Here is a 16,502-nt window from a genome sequence, read left to right on the forward strand (position 1 = left end):
AGCGCGAAGCGAATATCGTTGTGCTTATGTGAGCTCCGCCCCCCCCCCCCCGCCCTGTTTACTTTGGGTCCTCGCCAAATGTGCACAATGAAGTGTATGCTGGCGCAAGAATCGTTTTAGTAAAATATGGCGAATTATGAGTCATACGTGTGTTCGATAACTTGGCTGCATGGCGTGACGAATACTGATCTTGATTAACGCCACGCACCACGACCTTCGGAGGCTTCGTGGCATAGTTGACGCGATGTGCGATGTCCACAATGTACTATGTTCCTACCAGGCAGCGTACCACTTCCGTCGTCTCAAACTGCATCAATCGCACACCAGTGCAACCCAGCGCGTTATTATGTATAGTGCTGAGGCTCAACGCGACAGGTCGGACTGATGATCCTGGTGCCGCTCATTTCTTCCTTTGGCAGTGGCTGGACCTTAGCCAAGTTCGCTAACCTGCATTTAAGCAGCTGTAGGCTCGCCAACTTTAATGCATCGCCACAGACTCAATGTTTGGCATCCTCAGCAAATGGGAATGCCATGGCAGATGGGTTCCTGGTCCCTAGGTATGTTCGCTGTTTTACAACAGGCGTGACAAAAACCCCCCTTCATATTTCCTCGTAGTACTTTTTGAAGTGCCCTGTGGCGATCACCAGATGCATTTGTTAGAAGGTGCACCGGTGTAGCAGACGCGAAGGTAATGCAGCCGGCGCTGTGATGCCAGGTTGCGACTTTGTGACGTCACTGTAATGGTGAAAGAAAGGTGCCGGAAAAATCCCCGGATGATCATACCGTATTACATGGCCTTGGAACTCATTCAGCGCCCAGGTCGTAAATGATTGCATGTTCTTCCACGTGCAGTAGCACCGTCCACCACAGTTAAGCAGTTCAGATCTAGGCCATATTCGCACATGGCTGACACCCTGCCACCATGTACGACATCCCACACTGGTTATATCCCTAAAATTGTGGTTTCCGATCACATTAACGGCAATGGAGAACACCGGGAATCGAAATTCCAAGCGGCATTTAATTCTGGATCACTGTAAGGTGCAGTCAGCTAGTAGAGCAATAATACCTTTCTGAATGCCGGTTAGGCTGGCACTTCATCATTTGCATCAACTGCGGTAGAATTGAATAACTCGACTATTTGACGTGTCTGCTTCCATTCAGACTTTGCTCCGTATGGAGGCCCACAGCTAAGAATTAACGTACTTCTGGGCTAGAGTAACCAAACTGCCTTCAGATAGTCTCTATATTAAATACTTTTCTTAAAGTTTCTCTAGAATAGCGGAAAGTCCGCTAGAAATATGGCAGTAGTCATACGGTCAGCAGACATACAGGCAGCAATCAACAGAGAGTTCTCTACCCGCTGTGCTATGCGCTAGTTAGCCGGCAGTCTGTTCGCATGGAATGCCGTGGGGAGCGTGGAAAGCCGGGCCATTGAGATATGTAGCGGAGGTGCTCGGTCCGTATTAACTGTTGAGCTGAAAGCTTTGCGTGAAGACACTTTCCGGAAGCCATTTCTGTCGTCTGCGTGAACCGTACGCAATCGGCGAAGGGAATCCTATCTGGGACATCCCATAAGGTATGAGCCGCAGGGAAGGGCGATATCATGCACGTAATATTATTAAGTTAAACATGCTGAGGTGGATAAGCTGGCCATGCGTGTTATTGAAAATGATGCATGAGGGATGAGTTGGCTTGTCTGTCTGGGTACTGCAGTTGGTTTCAGTGTTTTTCTCCTGATAAATCACCTGTGGGGGAGTGGTTCAAATGGCTTTGGGTGCTTGCTATTAATCCCTGACAATGTAAGCCCGCAGCCGGCAGTGACAGCTGTACAATTGGTCTGGTGATGTCAGGGGATATTACCAACAATGCTGAACATTGTGCTAGGTGAAACTTTTAATCACCAAATTATTCTTTCAACCTAGAATTTCATGATTGTGGGATGGAGCTTTGGTCCATGCTGCAAGTACTACTTAGCATGTGTGTGGAAATCAGATGTCAGTCCAGTCATGAAAATTTTGACTGAATGTTGTAAACAAAATCCCTGTTCATAATGCATTTGCTGCAGTTTGCAATACTACTTGATAAGGGTCCTACCATAACTGTTTCATGCATTTTTACCAGTATTGTTCATCCTCTTCCATCAAGTTTCAACTCTTTGGTGACCAAATTTACCAATTTATAGTCAACAAAACCTTCCAATCTTTGTCTACTTGATCCATAAATCATGGTTTTGAAAGCTATGCATGCTTAGTCTTATGGGATGACAAGTTATTATATTTTAAAACTCTAGATAGCCTGGACAATTTGTTTTCAGGATGCCTGTAGAATTGAGGATTCTCCACTCTCCTCATGTGCAAAATGCTATAGTGTTTATACAAACTTGTTTGCAGGCATCACTGATACTACAGAAACTGTTATGTTGTGGGATGGTATTTTTGTAGAGGATGTTTTTCCTACCTTAGATTGACAACTTGGATTGTTCTTTTGTCATACTTTTAATTTATTTTCTTATCATTGACACCAGGTGCCCTTTGAATTTGCTGGGAATGTTTCAGGAAATAATCTTTGCCTCATAAAACACCACAAGACAGAAGAGCTTAGAGGAATGTTGAAAATCAATGTCTCATTCAGTCTTTGCTGATCAGTCATTCTTAGCATGATATTTATGACTGGTTGGACATAAAGCAAAACACTCCTTTGATTTGCTATCCATGCTTGCAACAAAAAGCCAGGACATGCTGTGCAGTTCCCCACACTGCTGCTTCTCTGCAGCCACATCTGATCTTGCCTGCTGCTTCAGGAGCCACAGCATGACTTGGATCAGCGAGAAGAAGCTGACCTGGTATGAGAATCTCTGCCTGAATGTACTGAAGGCTGGTCATGTCCCCAAACACATGGCATTCATCATGGATGGCAACCGGCGCTTCGCTAAGCGGAACAACCTGGAGAAGACGGAGGGGCATTCACGGGGGTGAGTGAACAGGAGGAACTACAATGGTGGCACTTCAGTCTTTTTCACTGGAACTATACCATGTGAACTGGTGCCAGGGCAGTGGGCTTATTGGCCTGTTCTGCCTGTATATGGACTCTTGCTCCAGTATCCCACATTATAGGTCTGGCCTCACCCTCCGTCACTGGAACAATTATGTACGCGGAGAACCTGCAAAGTCTAGAAAGTCCGGCAGTAAGCAAGCACGATTCAGAGGAGATCCACATTTGTGTATAAAAAATTTAGGATTTACGGTTCTGCTTGATAAGGGTGTCAAGAAACAAGCTGACGGAAAAAGAGCAAGGCGAATTGTGCGCCTCCGTGATAGGTTTATGTGTACAGTGGACCCAGACGCCCCAATCTGAGGCCCATGCCCCATCGGTCCCTTTCATCTCGTCTGTCGTCACCACCCTCAGTCATGTCTCCCCTGACCCGGCCCTCGTGCCGCAGGTTCACAAAGTTGTCGGAGACGCTCAAGTGGTGCCGTGACCTCGGGGTCACGGAGGTCACTGTGTACGCGTTCTCGATCGAGAACTTCCGCCGGCCGCAGGAGGAGATCGACGGCATCATGGGGCTGGCGCGGGACAAGTTCCGCGTGCTGCTCCAGGAACGGTAAGCTGAAGCCCTGCACCGCCGGCCGCTGCGGCGGCAGCCCTGCTGCCGACCCTGCCGGCAGGGCGTAGGAACTGGCCCGGTGTGCGGACGGCTCTCCCGTGGGTGTTCTGTGTTGTAGTCTTCGTAGACGGCGGCTGAATCGTGGTGGAGTAGAATCGTTATGTTTTGGTAGTATGGTTGGATTTTTCCGACTCTGCTGCTAACTTAATGCTTCAATCAAGAAAGTACGGATTTTTGATAAGATGGTTTTACGTCACAGTTATGCAAGATACTTTCTGTGCTCGGTAATTATGTGCTCATTGCGGGTTAAAACCATAATTTTTGCCACATGTTTCGTCGTCATATGTTAATGTGGTGTCATAATTCATGAATAATGTTCTATCACGCGGCATCTGTTTGCTGCCAAACTTGAATCCGACATCGCGTGATGCCACCAGCGAGGGGGGGGGGGGGCAGCAGGCTGTCCGTACCCGGGGGGGGGGGGGGGAGAGGAGGAAAGGGCACGCGTAGACAGGTGCTGCCGTAACAGGGGCGCCCGCTCCTGGTCTGGGGACCGTGCCAGAGCGCGGTCAACATCGCGTGTGAAACTTCCGGAACTGTGTCGAAGCTGCACCAAACTTTCACAGGATGTGACGAGTAGTTCGTGATTGTGTGACTCAGTACTCAACGGTTCGCCAGTGGATATCCAGACCATCAGAATGATCCCTGGTGGAAGGCCTGATTTGTGGCTTTCTCCCACTGACTGTACGATATGTGCACGCGGATGTTCATGCTGAGGGGTACAAACACGCGCTGTGGATACACAAATGCCGCAAGAAGTGGTGTTTAGGACTGACGAAACCGTTCCAGGCACGGAAGTGTTGCTTCGCCGGACGCGCTGCTGGTGGAAGCAAGAGGCTGCTGAGTATGGTACCATTGATGTGTGGGAGGCCTCTGATAACAGATGCTGTCAGCTTCCAGGTTATGGGTATCTGGACCTTTTGTAACGCGACCTGATATATCTTCTGTACACTGAGACCGTGGCAGAGCATGGCGTGTGTGTTCAGCGTGTCGAGTGACTTGACATGACATGACCCGTCTGGCCTGACCTGAAATACCTCTTTCCCACAGAGACGAACTGAGCGAGCATGGCGTGTGTATCCGGTTTATCGGTGACATAACATAACATGACATGATATGACCAGTCCCGACCTGACCTGACCTGACCTGACCTGAAATACCCCTTTCCCACAGAGACAAACTGAGCGAGCATGGTGTGTGTATCCGGTTTATCGGTGACCTGAGCCTGCTGCCGGAGGACATCCAGAGGCTGACCGCCGAGGTCATGCTCATGACCAGGCATAACACGGCGGCCCGCATCAATATCGCCTTCTCCTACACAGGTAGGTGGTGCCATAGGTGTGCTATGGGGCTGGCTGGGTAACTCAGCCCTGTCCATTCGGTCTTTTGCGAAGCCTTGATGTGGCTTTGGCAGGTACCAGCCGGCTGCGGTAATGACGTTGTCGCGATGACATGACAATGACATTGTCATTACCACCAGGTGCCGCTGCTTCGAGGTATGATGCTGGTTCATGTTTCAATGTTTCGCCGATGATGGCGGTAAACCGAATCACCGGCACTAGTGAACCTCCAATTCACAGCATCGGACCCCTAAGACGATGACTTTCACTGTGCTGCTGTGTGTACTCTTTTGGGTAGGACTGATGCCTTCGACGAATCCCAACGGGTCGGGTCTCTTGAACCGAGCAGCCCTCATATAGCCGCCCGGTGTCCTTGGACCGAGGGATTTCGCTGATCTTCGCGCCGCAGTCACCGTGGACTCTGTACTTCGGCCGTATCTTTGACATTCCCATTCACCGTCTGCCGTCAAAAGCAGCCTGTCGGCCGAGGGCCAGTGGCGGCTTTTGTCGTGCAGGCACTCCCGGCACTCTCTTGAGAGAGTTGAGAGTTGACATGCCATGGCTGCTCATCAGCCGATACTGATGGGTCACCTCGCGCTGAGTTATATCTTGCCGGTGGATTGCAGACGGCAGCCTGTTTGTAACTCAGGAGAAACATAACGCTGTAGTAACGCACACTAAGGCACAGCTGAGGATGAACAAGGGTGCCAATTTTTCGGTGTGATTGGGGTGGGGGGAGGGGGAGGGTGAACCGGAGGCCCTGCCCGGCCCGAGGACCAACCCCTCAGATGAAGCCCTCTTTATTTTGACTAATGACAATGTGTATTTTTAATTTTATATCATTTCAAAAAGTGGTAAATTTAAGCAGCATAGTACTCATGCAAGGGCGGATCTAGAGGGGAGGGGAGGAGGGGGGGGGGGGGGCACCTGGGGGTACACGCCCCTTTCCGATCGGGAAGTAAAGTCACCCCTCGAGCCGCTGCCCAAGGGCGCCGAAGGCACTTTCATATGGCGGCTAGAGTTGACATCATGTTTTTTGGGTTGTGAGAAACAGGCACGGGGTTAGTTATGAATGATTTCGGTCATACTCGTGCTCCAGATCTTTTCAGGACAACCTCTCAAACGTTTGCGCGTTTATCGCCCAGGTGTGTAAAGTTTATTGCGCTGTTTATCGGCTCAGCAATTCGATTTTTATCTGGCGGTGAGAGCAAACACTACTTTTATTGCGAGGCGAGGCATGTTCTAGTGTTGGTAGGTGCTGTGCGACAAATAGGACATATGTTTTGTGTCTTTGAAGCGGTAAGTATCTGACTGCATTGACAGGTCCAGCTACGGAGTTTAAGGACACAGACATCTGTCCTCAGATACAGGGCACAGTGCCTCCTTGCGGGACAGGACCGTCCCATTCATCGTTATTATTTAGCTGTTGTCGCAGGCCTGAGATGTGCGTAAGTTTCCGTTGAATGGACGCACGTCATATTATTTAGGCCAGCTTAATTTCATGAGGGCTAGTTTTCCATCAGCTCAGCAAAGTGTTCGATTACGGGCCTACAAAATATGTTAGACTTTAATGCGTAAGGTTGCGTATTATTAGATGATGTCATTGGGTGCCGCACTCGGCGAAACACTTTTCATTGCAGTGTGATGGTTAAAAAAAAATCCGGAATCGTGGAATTCCCCATAATGGTAAAATTAAAACACTTTGGCTACAGGACTTCAGATGAAGCCAAAACTTTCCTCTTGTATGTCCCCGAAAAGCGTGGAAAGGCCAAAAACAATACCATTGTTCCCATAAATGGTGGCGTGCATTCGTGCGAGTCTTACTGCTTGATTGCTTGCTATGTGATAGGTGATATCTCTTGATAAAAATAGTTAATAAAAGGACAATTGCCAGTCATCGCCTTTCCCCGAACCATTGATCTGCAACGCGTAAAATTCTCGCAAAAATAAAAATATTGCTCCGCAGACGCACAACTGCGGCGAAACGTGTGATGGTAGGCTCGCCTTCCAGGGTAAACGTTCGTACATGGCTCGTCAAAGAGGACCATTTAGTCTTTGGCTTGGTAGCGTCAGCCTGGTCACATGTCAGCTGACAGTCGCGTAGTCGCATTACACGGTAAAGGTCCTGTCGTGCTATTTAGATACGGGACCGAGGCAAGCTGGGTCCGTTGAAGGTGCATTACAATAAAAGTATGGTCGGTTCGGAGTGCCCGCAATGGATTATGTTTAGCACAGAGTCAGATGAAAAAAAAGATTTAGTACAGTCAGAGTCAGAGCAAAATTTTAATCGTCCATACTTATTCATTTTGTAGCTGAACTGGGCATATTATCCACAATGACGATGCTGCGCTCCCCCTTCCGCCAAGGAAAAAAATGTGACTCGAATTTTTCATGAGAACTTGTAACAAACCAATTTGTGTCAACTCAAAGTAGAACGGTGTTAGTTTCGTAGTCTACCATGGGTAGGGGACCAAATGCCGCTTCACGTAAAACAGTCCAAGAGATGGGTGAATTAGTGGCGTCAATATTATGCTTGGGTTGTGGGGAGAGTCAAATATAGCATGTTTCTCTCCAATGTCTTAAGTCAGCCTCATGTGAGGAAATAAGATTGAGGTTGCACGGTCAATGTATTCGCTGTACCCTCCATGACGGCGTCACAACTAGGAAACATCAAACAAGGTTGTCTTTGTGTGATGTTCAACTAGTTACTGTGTGTTCCTCTTTTTCTTCCTTTTTTCCTCCTTCTTTTTCCTCTTCTTTCCGCTTTCCTCTTCCTTTTCCTCCTTCTTTCTTCTCGTTCCTCTTCTCCTCTTCTTCCTCTTCCTCTTCTCGGGTCCCGTCGGCGTCTGTCAGCATTTGTTGTATTATCTCCCCGGACCTCGGCATCCGTCAGAATGTGTTGGTTTTCTTTCCGGGCCTCGTCCGCGTCTGTCAGCATATGTCGGGTTCCATTCTCGTCGGCGTCTGTCAGAATGTGTTTGGCTCTTTTCCTGGGCCTCGTCAGCGTCTGTCAGCGGGTGTTGGGTGGTCTCCCCTGGCCTCGTCGGCTTCTGCCAGCATTTGTTGGGTTATCTTCCCGGACCTCGTCGGTGTCTATCAGCATGCGTTGAGTTCTTATCCCTGGACTCGTCGGCGTCTGTCAGCATGTGTTAGGCTCTCTTCCCGTCGGCGTCTGTCAGTACATCAAGACCGTAGCGGATAGCACTAACCTGAGACGGGCCGCCCACAATCGGGCAGCCGGGCAGGGGATTCAGAGGCAACAACGGTCGTCGGGCCGCCTACAAGCAGGAGCTTGAGCCGACATGCCCGGCATGGGAATGAGCCCGCTTTGACGCCTGCCCGCCCTTAGTGAACTGAACGGATTATGTGCTGCGACTGTGGGCGGGTATTCTGGGCCGGGACGGGCTAAGCCGTGTGCAGAAGGCGACAGAACATTCGGCAAGAAAGGCATTGTGTTGCGTGTCGAATTTGGAGGCCGGACTGGAATCCTGGAATTGAGAATCAGACTGGAATTTGGATTTTCTGTCGAACGCTTCGTTCATCATGCGATGAGCTGTTGCCGTGACGAAAGCAGCCCCCTCTGCCGTTAGGGGTTCGCCGCGGCTTGATTTGCCCGTTCTGTCGTTTACTATCTTATTGAGTGTTGGCCCCATTTGTACCCCTACACAGCCTGTGATGTGTTTACAATATGAATCAATATTCTTTAATATCTATAGCAATTATTTGTACGATATTAATCAGCGTTTGCTGTTGCGCACTTCGTTCGTCTCATATGGACCATTATTATGGCTCGCAGCCCACAAAGAAACCCGTGTTTAACCTCTGACTGCACCTGTAGCTTGGGGGAGATACGTATGTGTCCATGTGGTATCCTTTGCACCCTGTGAGAGGATTTCTGCAACCCCCATGCCGCCCTCCGCAGTCTGTAACGCTTCTCCTCTCCCGCCCCCCCCCCCCCCCCCTCAAACACTGCCTGGTCCCCAGCCGATAGGCACCCAGTCCTCCCCGCCCCCTCCCCAACACCCACTGGTTCCCAGCTGATAGGACCCCAGTCCTTCCCAGCCCCCGCCCCCTCCCCTAACCCCGCCTCGTTCACGGCTGATAGGACCCTAGTCCTTCCCGCTCCCTCCTCCCAACACCGCCTGGTTCATGGCTGATACGACCCCAGTCTTCCCCCGCCCCGCCCCAGCCGGTGGGGAGAGCTGACCGCCGCCGGTCGGCGTCCGCCCGACAGCGCGCGAAGAGATCTCGAGGGCGGTGCGGGACGTGGCCGACGGCGTGGCGACCGGTCTTCTGCTGCCCAGTGACGTCAGTGAGCGGCTGATCGAGCGGTGCCTCTACACGCGCGACTCGCCTCGCCCCGACGTGCTGGTGCGCACTTCGGGCGAGGTCCGCCTCTCCGACTTCCTCCTCTGGCAGGTCAGTCCCGTTGACCGTTGTGACGTCACTGGACGGGACGTGACTGCGGCAGCACTGCTCAGAGCGGGTGGGCAACGGCTTCGTGTGGTCGGTAAAGGTCGCTCCCATCTCGCGTACTGGCAGCAGAGTCGCTACAGATTGTGCAGCTACTCTGCGGTCGCAGATTAGAGGTGCCACATTTGAGTCCGCAGTCCCACAAAACGCGAGGGAACAAAGCTCAAAAGCAGGCTTGCAAAATCCGCAGAAGATTTTGGGTTCGTAGGTGTTACGGACTAGAGAGGTACCGTTTTGAGCTCTTTACCCGCGCTTTGCGGCCCTGCGGGCTGAGACGTGGCACCTCTAGTCGGCAGCAGCTGACTGGCTGCAGGATCTGCAGCGATTCTGCTGCCAGTTCGCTGGGGTGCGAACGGACCTTCTGTCGTCTTCTGCGGCGTGTGATGAACGACGCGATGACCGGGGTAAGATTTGTCATATGTTATGGTGTGAACGATATCATAAACTAAGCCAATGTAGCCAGACCCCGTCAGCGACCAATGCTGCTGGGTTTGATCAACACGCAGGAAAGACTACTTTTGACGAAAGACTGCTGCTTCTGTGAGTTTTAGTGGATGCAGGCACGCTGCCACGCCTTACGTGCCTGCGGCGGCACGCCTCGACCGTATGCTCCGGGACCCGTGGCACCGGGCACAGCTCCTCCACCGGAGCACTGGGCGCGCCTCGTGACCCCTGTCACTGCCCAATGACCCGGGCGCGGTCCGGGTGGGGTGGGGCGAGAGAGCGGCCTGTATGAGCTGGGCGGGAGAGCAGCCAGTATGAGCTGGGGCGAGAGAGCAGCCATGTGAGCTGAGGCGAGAGAGCAGCCCAGTATGAGCTGGAGGCGAGGAGAGCAAGCAGTATGAGCTGGGGCGGGAGAGCCGCCAGTATGAGCTGGGGCGAGGAGAGCAGCCAGTATGAGGTGGGGCGGGAGAGCAGCCAGTATGAGCTGGGGCGGGAGAGCAGCCAGTATGAGCTGGGGCGGGGAGAGCAGCCAATATGAGCTGGGGCGAGAGAGCAGCCAGTATGAGCTGTGGCGGGAGAGCAGCCAATATGAGCTGGGGCGAGATAGCAGCCAGTATGGGCTACGGCGCAGCCCGGGTGGGGTGGTGTCGAGGGGGCAGCCAATGTCTCTAAAGTCACTAAAGCAGCCACTATAAAGCCAAAGCGCCTGTGCTGGTAAGTGACCGTCTATAGCAGGGCGCGGACGGACAGGCGACACCGTGACTGGGAGAGACACGCTGTGGACGGGCGGCGCAGGAGGCGCTGTACGGGCCCTTCGCTCCAGCAGCTGACCCGGTCTCGGTATGCCAGCACGCGGCTCTGCACCACGCCGTTGGACCCACGGCGCGGGGGAAAGTGCGAACTGGACATGTCCAGTGGGAGGTCCGCCGGCAAATGGGGTGGCGTCTTGTCGTCTTCTTGGCGTCTTCTGTCGTTGCCGGTGGTGCGACCACGCCAGAAGCGCCGTGTGGGCGACACAGCTGATTACAGCCAGATTTAAACTGATCTGGACGTTGGTAAAAAAACGGCGAGTCTGCAGAGTCCTGGTCATCACATTCCGCACTTGAAAAAAGACAATGAGCCACGTGTTATTTGTTTGCGTTCCAGGCTCGCCCATGCTAATGTTGACGCGTTTGTGGACAGACAACGCACACGTGCATCTTCTTCACGGAGGTGCTGTGGCCAGACTTCAGCATCTGGCATCTATTCGCCGCCGTCTTCAGCTACCAGCGCAGCTACGACGAGATCCGGGTGAGCTGGCCGCCTTGACATTTCTGATGCACTTTGTTGCGACTTGCGGTGTCATTTTCGCAACGCCAATGCACCCTCGACTCGGGCCCTACCGTTAGCGAAGATGAGACGATTGACACACGATTTTGAACCAGTCTAACTACATTCCTCTTGTGCTGATCGCGCCGTTGCCAGCTGCGCTTAGTGACGTATCGGGGTTCGTAATCCGTAATCTGTGACGTCACGGACCGGTAAAGTACGCGGGTGCAAACCGCGTCTGGCGGCCCGACCAACCATCGACGTTATCACCCGTCTGGCGGTGACCGCTGCTACTCGCGCTGATTGACTGATCCCCTCCCCCTTGGTGACCGCTGCTTCTCGCGCTGATGGCTGATCCCCTCCCCCTTGGTAACCGCTGGTACTCGCGCTGATGACTGATCCCCCTCCCCCTCGGTGACCGTTGCTTCTCGCGCTGATGACTGATCCCCTCCCCCTTGGTGACCGCTGCTACTCGCGCTGATGACTGATCCCCTTCCCCTTGGTGACCGCTGCTTCTCGCGCTGGTGACTGATCCCCTTCCCCTTGGTAGCCGCTGCTACTCGCGCTGATGACTGATCCCCTCCCCTCGCTCCAGGCGGCCCGGGCCGACCGCGCCTCCTCGCGACTCCAACACACAACCGGCTCACTGTCGCTGTCCGACTCTGACTCCATCCCGGAGTCGGGCGACTCGGGCCCCGACTCTGCCAGCGACTCGACCGACTCGGGGTGCGTTGACGCGGCGGCCGGCGGGCAGCGTGTGCGCGAGTTCCTGCAGGAGCTGGACAGGCGCCGGTGGGGCCGGCTCGAGGGCCTGGTGGCCGACGGCTCGTGATGGCCGCCGGCCGTAGGCGCTCCTAGGTGAACGCTCGCGGCGCGGCGCGGCGCGGCGCCAGGCGGCGGCCCGTCCGCGCCCGCCCACGGCTCGTCGGAGAAGAGCTGCGGCGGCGGAGGCGGAGGACGTCTCACGTGCAGGTGCTACCGTGCCGCGCCGCGAAGGTGACCGGGCTCGGGACTGTGAGAGGCCTGTGGTGAGAGGGACCAGCCTGCTGCGCGGGGCCAGATGAGACGCTGGGGCTGCTGTGCGGGTCCCGGTGACGCAGGGCTCGTGCCAGTGCGGCCGGGGTGCGGACGGCGGGAGCAGCGCCGTCACGTGCTGGAGCGCTGGACCAGGTGCGGTGAGGCCGCTGCGAGCGGCGGCACAGGGTCTGCTCGAGCCCCAGGGTCTTCCAGGAGAGTGGCGCATTTGAGGTCCGCACACGGTCTGTGCCAGAGGTCTGGTATTGTTGTTTGGCTCCATCCCAGTGGTGCCCTCCACAGCCCGCAACGTTCCCCAATATGGGGAGGGGGAGGGGAGCTTGTGCCGTATTGGTGACGTAGATGGGTATGCTATTGGGTGAGACAGCTACTTTGTTCCTTTGCTGCGCGACGGGCAGCACCTACCTTACTGTCGTCATGGTAACGTGCTGCCCGCCGAGCAGCGAAGCGCGGGATGGCGGCGGCGGGGGCCGGGCGTCCTCTTGCCACCGGCGGCGGCGGGGGCCGGGCGTCCCCTTACCACCGGCGGCGGAGGACAGCCGGCTGTCCTCTTGCCACCAGGACGGGCAGCGCTGCACCCGAGGTGCAGAGGACATGTAAGCCGTGGACAGTAGTGCAGGCTCTCGCGTGCCGTCCGAAGAGCCTCAGAGCGCGCACTGTCGGCCGCGGCAGCCGGCGGTGCCGTGTGTTAGAGCACTGTGTACTACGCGTGAGCGGAGAGGTGCGCCGGCGGCCGGTTGTGACATACCCTGTGATGCGGCCGGCGGCCGACTCTGGCGCAGTCCGAAGCTGTGGCGAGCGACTGAGGGGTGTTTGGCGTGGGGTGGCCACTCATTAGCCGCTGTGATTACCACTTCTCTGGACTTCTGGCTGGGGTGGAGCGACACATGATTTGCTGCGGTCATGATGGAAAGGGCAGGATTTCTTTGCTTGTGTTTGGCAAAAGCTCTACTTCGGCCCATGCGCTAGCTGATCATTCATTTCAGCACCGCTGAGTAATGTTCTCATCACCGGACTGTAAAGTTATTCACTTGCTGCGTGGTGACGGTATCTTAGCAACCATGTTTTTCCCCACATCGTTATGTTTACAATAACGGGTGTCGCGTCGGCGCCGTCAGCACTTACGACCAGCTCAGAGTACCTGGATTAAACGAGCGCTGTTCGTCAAGGGCATGGCCGCAAGCGGCGCCAGCTTCCTTCTGTGACGCACTTTCCTCTGAGCGTGACTTGCCACTTTTGCCTGTACTGTTTGGAGCAGCTGCCGGACGCTGCGCTCGGGATGATTATTGGAACTTCCGGCATCAAATCACACCGGCGAGCAGTTCGCGGTCTTCTGTTGGTATCCTAGCAACGCCTCTGTTAACACGCCAGAGTAGCGCGCATGGCCGCGGTTAGCGTCACGAGAATCAGCTGAGCAGGGTCAGGGCAGTGGAGAAAGCATCAGAGAATCAGCCTCGCGAGATTCTGCGTCTGTTCGTGTGTAAATTGTTTCGTTTGTTGGATTTCCAGCGTGCCTATCGCTGACGCGCCGCGGGCGACGTGTGAACGGCGGACGCCTTTGTGCTGGGGCTGATAGCTCCGGCACCTGCTGTCCGCCGGTGGGCATGGCAGTGGGCATGGCGTATTGTTGGACATTGGTGAGACCCCATCAGCCTGGGCGGCCGCGCCAGTCGTGCAGTGCTGTGTACGGCTGTGTGTGGTGCGCCAGCGGTGCGGTGTGCGGCCGTGTGTGGTTCTCCTGCGGACCACACGGCCCGCAGTGCGGTGTGCTTGTGTTGGGCGGTACGTTATGTTGTGGCGAGCGAGCGTGTTTGCGCTGGTCCCGTGCACCCAGCCGGGGGCCGTGACGTTGACCTTGACCTTGGTTGGACATCCTCGCTGTTGACAGCCGGCGCGGGCTCTGTTGCTAGGCGGACGGCCCAGATCTGTTCGAATGCAATATAAACTGCTGGCGCTGGGGTGATGCGTTTGTGGGTCAGACTCGCTGCTTGATTTAGTGCTCGGGTTTTAACAGTCGTCTTGTGTGGTATGGAACCGGTCTGGATAATTTTGACAAATACCGCACTCGTATTAAATCTGCCATCAGATTTAAGTGGCGAGGAAATATGCGATCCTGTGGTTTGCGGACGTCTATTTGCCGCCATATTCACAGTTCCTACGTCTATTTACAGCCTCCGTGCAATCGTATTCAAGATCGCCGCTATCAGCATGGTTTGCGCCACCGTTGCGAATATGAAATCTCGGCGACTCTCCAGTCTGCAACTGCCGAATGTACGAGTAAATCAAACCTATTCGGACACATGTACTAATTCGTTAGGCACCTGGCGCCTGTACCAGCTACCTGTAACTCGTGGGCAACTTTTTTGTTCGTATTAGGTACCTACATCTGGTACGTATACCAGTTCAGGTGGATCATCCTCTTGGCAAGTTGCCAGGACCACGGCACGCAATCCCTCACGCCGACAGTGAATAATCTGTGGCTGGCGACTCGCTGCCGGTACACGATCTCGGTCCGGGAGCCAACGAGCAGTGCGTCATGCAGTTGCGCATTCCACTTTGGGTTGGAGTGGATCAGTTACGGGTTGAAGTGTATCACTCATGCGCTTGACGCAGTGGCAACAGGCAACAGTGTGGCAGCGGACGTTCGCAACCCGCCATCGCTTATGTTCCCACCGCGGCTTCTGCGTTCATCGTAAGCACTTATTCAAAGTTTCAAGAATTTAATCACCCAAATGTCGGTTCATTGGGTAGGAGGAGCCTAGCAAATGGCTTAATTGCTGTGCCCGATCGCCGGGACGCCATCATGCGCCCAGTGCGTTCGCGCTCTCAACACCGTGGATGCCATCACCTTTACGCCGTCCTCAACCGCTGCCATCTCACAGCACACTGAAGTCCCGGCGCCCCGTCCGCCGGCCTTGGCGCACCGCCGGCCAGTCTTGGCGCTCCGTCCGCCAGTCTTGGCGCACCGTCGGCCAGTCTTGGCGCACCGTCCGTCGGTGCGCGGCTTTCCGTCCGCCAGCACTGGCGCTCTGTCCACCAATCCGCGGCTTCACTCGTAGAAGCGCGAGCGGAACGAGTGCAAGCAAGGTACATCGCGCAGCGTCAGCGCCACGTAGCAGCTGCAGCTGAAGCCGGCGATCTGGGTGGCCAGCAGCAGGCCCGCCATCACGTACCCAAATACGGCGCACGCGCGCAGACCGCGGCGCATGAGCGCGCCGCAGCCGCGCCGCTGCAGGCGCGGGTGTAGCCGCAGCTGGCGCTCGCTGAGCCCGTCGAAGCGGCAGCGCGCCGGGGTTTGGGGAGACGGCGCGTCATCCCGACAGCACGACACGGGCACGGACGCGTTGATTGACACGTAGTCGGTGTAGCCGAGCACGCCACAGCAGCGGAGGCGGCGCTGCGCCGCGTGCAGCGACACCCAGCCGGCGCCGACGCGGCGGCCCACACCATCGCGTCGGATCAGCTCGAGCGCGGCCAGCTCGGCGCGGCGCGGCGCGGTGCGCACCGACCACGCCAGCACGCAGAGCGCGCCCAGCTCCAGCAGGAGTAGCGCGGCCAGCACGCCGGCGTGGCCGAGCAGCAGCGATCGGCTGCTGCGCGCCACGCCGCAGCAGCCCAGCAGGCCGGCGACGAGCAGCAGGAGACCGACGGCCAGCGCCAGCAGGGCGAGGGTAGCCGCTGCAGCGACGATCACTGCTCCCGGGTCGTCGGCATCCGGGCTTGAAAGGAGCTTCACGCCGCCGTCCTGAAGCAGGAACACGCCGAAGCCGGCGGCGCTGACGACGAGCGCGCCCAGTGTGGTGAAGACGATGTTAAGGCCGAAGACCGTCAGCTTCAAGAGGCGCAGGAAGTCCAGGTGCGTCATGCTACAGGGAAGCGCGCGGAGCTGGACTTTGATTTGTGAAGGATCTGTGATGGTCAGGAGTGACGCATCTGGCATGCCCCGCGAAACGCCAAACCGTTTGTAGGAAGTCAGCTCTGAGGCTCGTTCTCTCGTAACCTGGGATAATTAATAAATTTAAGCACATGCAGCCCTCTGCGCTCGCATTTATTTATATGGTACTCATGCACACCGAAATCGTACGTTTAGTTGCACCCCACGTCTTGCTTTTCAGCAAGTTATTGACGTTGAGATGTGATTGGCTTTTCCCAGGCGCGTGGGTTGTTACAAAAGGTCCTCCGAAAAGGCAGTCGTGATTGGCTGCTAAACACTGACTACTCGCTCGCGTCGCAGC

At 55.2% G+C, this 16,502-nt stretch overlaps 2 protein-coding genes across 2 annotated transcripts; one reads left to right on the forward strand and one right to left on the reverse strand.

Annotated features, from left to right (window-relative positions):
* The first annotated feature begins 1,385 nt into the window (after window positions 1-1,385).
* LOC119095763 (dehydrodolichyl diphosphate synthase complex subunit DHDDS) lies at window positions 1,386-12,327 on the forward strand. The gene is made up of 8 exons (XM_037218617.1): window positions 1,386-1,579; window positions 2,804-2,974; window positions 3,443-3,604; window positions 4,841-4,989; window positions 9,242-9,426; window positions 11,107-11,214; window positions 11,828-12,020; window positions 12,293-12,327. Exons 2-8 carry the CDS (start codon window positions 2,814-2,816, stop codon window positions 12,325-12,327), a joined length of 993 nt encoding a protein of 330 aa, XP_037074512.1. The 5' UTR covers window positions 1,386-1,579; window positions 2,804-2,813.
* A 51-nt stretch (window positions 12,328-12,378) lies between these two features.
* LOC119095764 (uncharacterized) lies at window positions 12,379-16,363 on the reverse strand. The gene is made up of 3 exons (XM_037218618.1): window positions 15,917-16,363; window positions 15,589-15,664; window positions 12,379-12,416 (listed from the first exon to the last, which is right to left on the reverse strand). Exons 1-3 carry the CDS (start codon window positions 16,205-16,207, stop codon window positions 12,379-12,381), a joined length of 405 nt encoding a protein of 134 aa, XP_037074513.1. The 5' UTR covers window positions 16,208-16,363.
* Window positions 16,364-16,502: the final 139 nt, after the last annotated feature.

This window comes from Pollicipes pollicipes, unplaced genomic scaffold (genome assembly GCF_011947565.3).
Source record: "Pollicipes pollicipes isolate AB1234 unplaced genomic scaffold, Ppol_2.1 Scaffold_4219;HRSCAF=4965_pilon_pilon_pilon, whole genome shotgun sequence".
Taxonomy (NCBI): Eukaryota; Metazoa; Arthropoda; class Thecostraca; order Pollicipedomorpha; family Pollicipedidae; genus Pollicipes; species Pollicipes pollicipes.

Bases quoted from the DNA above. Each gene is read 5' to 3' on its own strand.
- LOC119095763 (XM_037218617.1), top strand. From the start codon at position 2,814: ATGACTTGGATCAGCGAGAAGAAGCTGACCTGGTATGAGAATCTCTGC. The intron at 9,427-11,106 runs GTCAGTCCCGTT...GTTTGTGGACAG, and splicing joins CCGACTTCCTCCTCTGGCAG to ACAACGCACACGTGCATCTT. The intron at 11,215-11,827 runs GTGAGCTGGCCG...CCCTCGCTCCAG, and splicing joins GCAGCTACGACGAGATCCGG to GCGGCCCGGGCCGACCGCGC.
- LOC119095764 (XM_037218618.1), bottom strand. From the start codon at position 16,207: ATGCCAGATGCGTCACTCCTGACCATCACAGATCCTTCACAAATCAAA. The intron at 15,665-15,916 runs GTCGGTCTCCTG...CACGCGGCGCAG, and splicing joins TCGCCCTGCTGGCGCTGGCC to CGCCGCCTCCGCTGCTGTGG. The intron at 12,417-15,588 runs GTCGGGATGACG...CGCCGCTCGCAG, and splicing joins GTCCGTGCCCGTGTCGTGCT to CGGCCTCACCGCACCTGGTC.